This window comes from Callithrix jacchus, chromosome 12, assembly GCF_049354715.1.
Source record: "Callithrix jacchus isolate 240 chromosome 12, calJac240_pri, whole genome shotgun sequence".
NCBI classification, from domain to species: domain Eukaryota; kingdom Metazoa; phylum Chordata; class Mammalia; order Primates; family Cebidae; genus Callithrix; species Callithrix jacchus.
Window position 1 is genome coordinate 118,466,141 of NC_133513.1, and position 7,808 is coordinate 118,473,948.

The 7,808-nt window shown below is 54.7% G+C and overlaps 1 protein-coding gene across 1 annotated transcript in view; it reads right to left on the reverse strand.

Annotated features, from left to right (window-relative positions):
* Window positions 1-7,069, reverse strand: part of LOC144578774 (uncharacterized) — a 122,397-nt gene extending 115,328 nt beyond the window's left edge. Inside the window, exons 1-2 of the mRNA XM_078346726.1 lie at window positions 6,444-7,069; window positions 5,939-6,143 (exon numbers count right to left, since the gene is read on the reverse strand). Coding sequence (XP_078202852.1) covers window positions 5,939-6,143; window positions 6,444-6,737 — 499 coding nt within the window. The 5' untranslated portion in view covers window positions 6,738-7,069. The remainder of the gene's footprint in view (window positions 1-5,938; window positions 6,144-6,443) is intronic.
* Window positions 7,070-7,808: the final 739 nt, after the last annotated feature.

Below are 7,808 nucleotides of genomic sequence, written 5' to 3' on the forward strand. Positions count from 1 at the left end.
GTTTTACAACCCCCTGGATAAAAAACCCAGCCCTCTCCTTTCCCCGGCCCCCACCTCCAGGGCTTTTCCGGATTCACAGAAGTCAACACAACCACCAGGGTTAGGGGCAGACAACAGCAACTCCTCAGGGTTCCCATCTTTTAAACACCAACCAAGTCACAGTTCTCTATAGAACCAGAATCGTCACCTGTCCCATAAACAAGATCCCAACCATTTCATCACAGTTTTTGTGATTATTAAGCAAACTCTAGGCAAGCATCTGTTACATTGAGTTAGGTAAACAGCTAAAGCTGATCACTTCTAAAACATTCCCGGAGGGGGGACTAGGCTAGATACAAATGCAAACTTCAATGGGTTCTGACTGAGTGTAGACGCTTAAAAAACTCAACAGGCTTCAGTCACCAACAATGGTGAATGATATACATATTATCTCCATATTCCACCTGAGGTGAGGGTTAGGAAGTGGGGGGCCAGGAATGCTCCTCCCATAAGCTACAGAGTTGCTTCCACTGTGGGACCTCGCAGGAGGGCTTTGTGAGTGGGGGAGGAGCTTTTTCTGACACCGATAAAACATGAACATCCAGCGAAAACTTATTTTAGCTGCACTCTCCCTAATGCTACCAATAGATTAAAAACTACTTTCGAGTCAGGAGAGGAGTAAAAATAAACACAACTTCTTCCTGTGACTTAAGATGCCTCCTTTCTGATGTTGAGTATCATTTCCTAAAATCACATTTCGAGGGGGTAGAAAAGGTCTGTTTACACTTTCCCTGAGAATCTACTATCTGCTGTTAGAATCATTCCCTAAAAAAGCAGATAACTGAGAAGAGAAAGCACACGACGTTCCTTAGCAGTCCAGAAAAGATCACCTTCTAAGAAAAACTCTGGAAAGGGGGCAGGCCAAATCTCCATGCCTGGCAGAGATGAATGTGGCCCCGGTTCCCATCCTGTCTGCAGCTCCTGAGGTTTCTGTGTTCTCCAGTTAGAAGAATGAAGGCAAAACTACCCCTTGGCTCCCATGGTCAACATTCCACACAGACAATGGCCTGGCTCTCTCCCTATTGTACATTCTGTATTCATCTGTGAATCCCCCTTTTTTTTTTTTACACAATGTGCAAAGCCCTTCTTTTCACAGGCAAAGTTCTGAATGCCCAAGGACAGCCATAATTTAGGCTTTAAACATTAATAATGATAGCTAAAAGCAAACTCCAGATTATGCCCAAACATTCATTTGTGAATTTCATTAGAGTCACACTGATGGCTTTTGGATACTCTCCATTAAATCATGATCAAAAGAACCACTGAACACCTTTAAAATGGTTCTGAGTTTTTAGCAATTATTAAATATAATTTTCCAAACCCCGAGATAGGATTAATAAAAAAAAAACCCTTTCATAAGCCTTTGATACATATTCCATCAAACACAGACTTGAATGAAAATTAGCTTCAAAAGATGACGTGGGGGGGGAGAGGCCTTGCATTTCCCCTTCATTCCGGGAGTGCTGTAACTTACAGCAGTGTAAACTGGGACATGCTTACCAGCTGGTAAGGAGAAAACTGATATCTGCCCCAGCAGCACACCCTCGGAGAGCGTATCCATTCCAGCATTTTATGTGCCCACTAAGTTTTCAGCAGGGAAAGTTCACAGGCATTCCTCAGCTAGCAATTCACAGAAAGATTATTGGGGAAGACACCCCTGAGATTTCACCACACGGGGTCATTTCCATGAAGTACAAATACTTCTTTTTCCAGGACAGACAAACTGCCCTCCCATTTTTTAGTTACTACAAAAATGTGCTCCACCCTGTGTAACAGAGCTACAATCATCTCAAAGTGGAAATATTACCTGAGTTGTGCCCTGCCCAACTGATAAATGTCCCTTCCCAACCATGTATGAATATGTATTTGTGGCCTGATTCAGGGCCACAGGACATTAGGGCTGTTGCTTTCCCCCCCCGCAGATTAACAGAGGGATCCAGGCTACACACACATACATTATGATGACAGTCCTTCTCTATGGAAATGACAGTGGTAAAAAATGACAACTGGGGCCACCATTCTACCATTGCCGTAAACTCTAAATTTTTTCCATTTAGGGAAAGCATTAAGTGCAAAGGGTATAACTTTGCCTTCAAAAATGATTCATGGTGTTAGTGAACTGTTGGCAAATGGCATTCTGGTGCTAGATCTCAGCAGGGCTGCTCCCTCAGAGGTGTCCTTTTTGGTTTTTTTTTTTCAATCCGTGAATCTCAAGGATTTCAAATAGTGTGAGCCGTTTGTATGTTAACAACAATGGTGGCAATAAAAATATCATTTTAAAATCCAGTGCTTTGCTTGTTCAGTACACACTATATACATTCATCATTTCTTTACCCTGTAGCTAGCTACTCGGAAGCTAAAAAAAGTTCCCAGTTGATTTTCTGGTTTTGTTGTTTGTTGTTGCTGTTTGTTTGCTTCATTTAATCTCTCTTTAAAACACACTTTCCAGACTTAAGGAGTAAAACTTGTATAAAAGTTATGAGTGAAGTTATTGATTATTCTCTGAAAGGGTAACTGACGAACTAGTTAATAATTATACAGACAGCAAGTTTTACTGTTTCCTCTTGTGTACACGACCAGATTAACAATGGTGGGGAAAGCACACACAACTTGGCAGGGACAGGAACAGGTGTGCCCGAGTCTCAAAAGGCCAAAATATCTCACCAAGTATGTCACTGGTGTGTTTTTACAATGGCAGTAGTGTTTGTTTTTAAGCAGCCAAACTTTCTTACTTTCTTAACTTTAGAGAGACATACTTTTCGAATAGCTCTTCACGGAATTGATGATTAAGTCCCACACATAAATTGCAACTCAAGCAAGGAAATGACTTGTAGGGACAATGAGCCTTTTTAAAATCAGTTAAGAAAAGGTAATTCACCCTGCCCCTCCCCGCAGGAGAACACCCATTCAAGGGTCAGTTTCAACGCTCCCGAGCGAAACCGTAAATAACTCACAGGGTTCTGCACTCAACCTGCGGAGTCTTATTAAGAGAGGAGGTTGTCAGGCTGGGGTTTAAAAAAAAGATGGGGAGAGAGTCAGCATACTCTTTACCTTATTTTTCTAAATAGAAAAAGAATTAAACCCAAACCCCCTAGTCAGGTTCAAAACAAGCTCCAAACCCAGCATCTGTGAATTCCCTCTAACAACTGCTTTCCAGAGGGATGTAACTGGGGTCCCCCACCCCGGGGGCACAAAAAACCAATCAGCGCCATAAATTCCTTTTGCCTGCATCCCTCTCTCCCTTTTACCGGGGAGCGGGGTGGGGGGAGGGGGTGACCCAACATCAACACTTACACTCTACAGAAATATGCCGGCTTATTTCCTTTGTTTGCTCATGTTATACTTGATCAAGTGTGAACGATTAAACTGGTTTCATTAAAGGCAAGTGCATTCACGGCTAACATCCAACTTCAATGGCAACTGTAAGCATATTTTGCAAGAAAGAAGGCCTGCTTTTTTGCCTGAAATCTACCATCTCATTAACTTTTCTTTTGGGGGCAATAAAACGGGCACTAGGGCTTTTTCAGGAGAATGTCAGAGCAGTTCAGAGATCTGATGCCAGACAAAAGAATATTTAGTGTTTCAACTCTATGATACAGTCTGCTAAAGAAAAAAAAAAAATCCAGTTTCAATATTAAAGCAGCTATGACGGAAAAGGTTTAATTAGCATTTTGACTACTACTTTGTAATTGCTGTAACAAGCACCCTTTGAAATCAAATGATTATGAAAACAAGATCCTTTAAAGTCTCATTACTTCAAAATAGAAAAGATTTATATTAGAAAAAAAAAGGAGGGGCTCAAAACCTCAGAATTCTCAAAGTACATGTAAACCACCCACTTCTACTCGGAGAATCCTCGAGGCAAAACAGCAGTCTTAGGTACAGAACAAGAGGTAATTTTTAAACTGTCTTCGAACCCAAACGCCTAGTAGAGAAAGCGATCTTTTTTGAAAGAGTGTTATGAGTCGATATATTTCGCCCAAGTTAGAAAGGCAGAATTACTTTGTAAACTTCCCCAAAATATAACGTCCCCTCAAAATTATCCATGTCAGATAAAAATATACCAGTCTCTAGAATATCCAACAGAATTGCAAATAAGGCGTTTAGCATTTTAAATTCTCAATGCATATTTATAGAATAGAATTCTCTTGTCTATCCTTCCAGCCACTCGCATCAGACTCTCTAAGAACTTAACCCGATCTCCAATCTTTAAAGAAAAAAGGGGTAAATACACAGAAGGATTGTTTACCCCGGTCAGGGCAAGGAAGCCCGGTGTGACGACGTAGGCCATGGCCAGCAGCCTCCACCACGAGCACGCAGAGCGAGCGGGGATTTCTACGAAAAATTCCTCCTCTTCCCTACAAAATCCTAAACGTGGGGTCCTCTGCAGCCAACTGCCGCTTGGGCCGCCTCCGGAAAAAGTACCGGGCGGGGGAGGGGGGACAACCACAAACACTCGCGCGCACACGCTCACTTCGTGTCCGCGACCATCGTCGCCGGCGGAAAGCGAGCCACGGGAGGGAGTGTGTGCGCGCGTGTGTCTCGGCGGTGACCGCGCCGAGCTCTTGGGCTGGCGGCCTCCGAGCCCAAGGGCGCGGCGTGGGCTGCAGGCGACCCGCCACGCCGCTGGGCCTCCCGCCTGAGAAAGGCCCAGGCGCGCCCGGGCTCCCGCGCGCCTCTGCCCAACTCGCCCGGGGCGCTGGGGGCAGCGCGAGGGAGAGAAAGAAAGGCGCTTCCCCTCGGCCGCGCGGGGCCGTCCGGCGCCGGGGAGGGCTGGGAGGAGGCGGGACCGCGGCGGCCCGGCTGTCCCTATGCCGCACCGGGTCCCCGCCGCCTGGGGCGCGCCCTAGCCGGCCCCTCCTGGTAAACTTTTTCTTTTTGATTCGCCCCACCCGAAAAGTGCGGCCCGGGCGGGGAAGGTGGGGGAGGCGGGCGGGCCGGGCTGCCGGCGGCGGCGGCGGCGGGCGAGGAGGAAGTGGTGCCCGCGGGAGCGCGGCCGGGCAGAGGAAATGCCCGGCCCCCGCCCGCGCCCGCCGCCCGGCCCGCCCAGGCCCCCCGCCCCGCCGCTACTTTGGCGGGCCGAGCCCCGCGCGGCAGTGGTGGCGGCAGCAGCAGATGTGGCCCGGCTGCCCGGAGGAGCCAACAATGCGGGGCCGGCAAAACAAAAGGGTTCCACTTCGCCTCCTTTCCCGTCTTTCACTTGCGCTCCCGGGGCGCCGCGCGGGATCCCCCGCCGGTAGGGGCAGCGCCCCCGGGGACCGCGGGCCGCTCGCGCCCCGACTTCCCCACGGACCCCCTCTTCTGTGCACCCCCCTGCCTCGTAGGCGCAAGGCCCGCCGCACCCCGGCGCGCTCGGACTCCTGTTCCCCGGAGATCCGGCCGTATTGTCCCCGCGGCGCGTCGCGCGCTCGGCCTGGGCCGCCAGCGGCCCCCGCGCGCGCACCCACCGGGCTCAGGGAGCAGGAGCCGGGGGCGCCCAGGGAACGGTCTCCGAGACGCCGCCGCCGCCCCTGCCCTCCGGACGCCGCCGCACTCGGGCTTTTTTTTTTTTTTTTTCCAACCCTGATGGGAAGGAAGGTGACCGCCTACTTCGCATTCATCAACTCTCATCACAACAACAAAAATCCTGGCGCAAACCGCGGCCAGCGGGCGCAATCGGTGGCGGGGGCGGGCGGGGACCCCGGGGCCAGGGTCCACCCCTGGGCGCCGAGGGAGAACACGGGGCCCGGGGCACGGACCAAAGATGTCCTCGGATGCCGGCTCCGTGTCCTTCGCCCTCTTCCTCCTCCTCCTCCCCCCCGAGTGGCGCAGTGAGGCGCGGGCGCGGCGCCCCCAACCCGCGGCCGCAGGTGAGGCGGGGGCGGCGGCGACTGCAGCCCTCCCCCGGGGCCCCCCTTACCTCGTCCCGGACGGTCGGCGTCCACAGCGAAAGGCGCCCACCCTGGAGGCGGCGGCGGCGGCGGCGGCTCCCGCCCCTCCCACCCCACCCGGCGGCGGTGGCGGTGGCGGCGGCTGTGCAGCCCCCCCTCAGCGCGGCATGGCTCCCGGTTCGGTCCCTCGCTCCTCGGGCCGCCGCCGGCTCCTCCGGGCCGCTCCCGAGCCACCTTAAAATGACACACGCACACAGGGACACACACACAAAAACTTAATCTCTCCAGCTCCCCGCCCCTCCCCCTCCCGCCCTCCCCCCCGCTCCCCTCCCCTCCCCTCCCTGCCCCTCCCTTCCCTTCCACCTCCTCCCCTCGCCGCCGAGCCTCTTCCTACTTCCCCACCCACCCCACCCCCTTCCTCCGCCCACCCGGTTCCCAATCCCCCCCCCGCGTCCCGGCCCCGCGCCCTCCCGCCCGCCTAGAGGGGGCTGCGCTGGGGGTCCCCGGTCCGCGCCCGCCCCGCGCCGCGCTCACCCCCGAGAAGATGCTAATTCCAACTTGGATCGGGGGAGGGAACGTCCTGGATGCCGAGCGCCTCCCGGCTATTTGCTCTTCTTTATTTGTTTTCTCCTCCGGGTAAGGAGGAGGAAAACGGAGAGAAAAGGAAAGGAAAGAAGCGGCGCTGGCCGCGGCTCCCGGTGCCCGCTGGCTGCGCAGGAGCGAGGCGGGAGGCGAGGTGAGGGTCGCCGCTCGCTCACTCCTCGCTCCTTTTTTTGGGGGGGGCAAAGGCGGGGTCTCTCTTTGCAAACCAATGACACAACCCCACATGGGCCGGCCTCGCCCCCTCCAGATACTCCTCACTACAAATCGGCTCTCTCGGGGGATTAGTGGCTCCGCGAAAGTGCACACGGGCGCGGCGGGCGGGAGGGCTAGGGGCCGGGCGCGGCGGGCACTCCCTGGCCTGGCCCCACCCGGGAGGCCCTCTGGAGGTGCGGGGGCTTCGGTGGCAGGGGCCGGGGTCCTGTCACGGCGGCGCTGGGTCCGATGCTCCCCTCGCCCTTCATTCTCCTTCGCCCCTTCCACGTGGGGCACCGGGCGGCCGGCCACGTGGGGGAACGCGAGCCCCGGGTGGCCTCGGCCCCGTGGGGCCCCGCCCAGCCAGCGGCGCCGACCTGCCCCTTTCCCGGCCCCCGGGCTCCAACTTCCTCCTGGGAGCCCGCGCCGGCCACTTCTGCCTTCTCGGGCCCGCGGGGTCAGGCGCGGGCCGGCCACAGGGGGCACTTGCGCTCCCCAAATCCAGATCCTGGAGACCGTGTCGTAGAGGCGGCGACTGCTGTGGGTGCGCGGGGAAGGGGCCCTCCGTGCCGCAACTTGCAGCGGTGCTGTGCCCTAAAAGAAGCAAAACATTCTTACATATTTAAAAATGAAAAAAAAAGATTCTCTCTTGTTGCCTTGATCTCGCCGGGGCATTTGAGAAGCTCGGCGTTGGGTCGGAGCCCGGGCCTCGAGGAGGGAGAGGCGCTGCGGCGTAAGGGCCCGCGGCTCGGGGTCCTGGGCTCGCGCGGCGGCCTCCAGCCCACGCCGCCCTGACGTCTCAAGCTTGGAGTCTGCACACCGAGCCTGGGGATCGGGGCACAGCGGCCGCTCGCGGCCCAACGAGCATCTGGGCTAAATTCCCTGCCTGTGACCCGCGACGTCCGAGCCCGGTCTCCGGAAGGGACCTGGTGGCGGCGGAGTGTGGCGTCTTCTCCCTGCGCCCCAGGGCCCCCCAAACTCTCACTATCCTGAGTTCGGCGTGCGTCCTCCAGGAACCCCTGGGTGGGCTGAACCGAGCCCTTAGGATCGATTTGTTTAAAAACCCAATTGAGATGTTAAGAACCGGATTGAGATGTCGGGCAG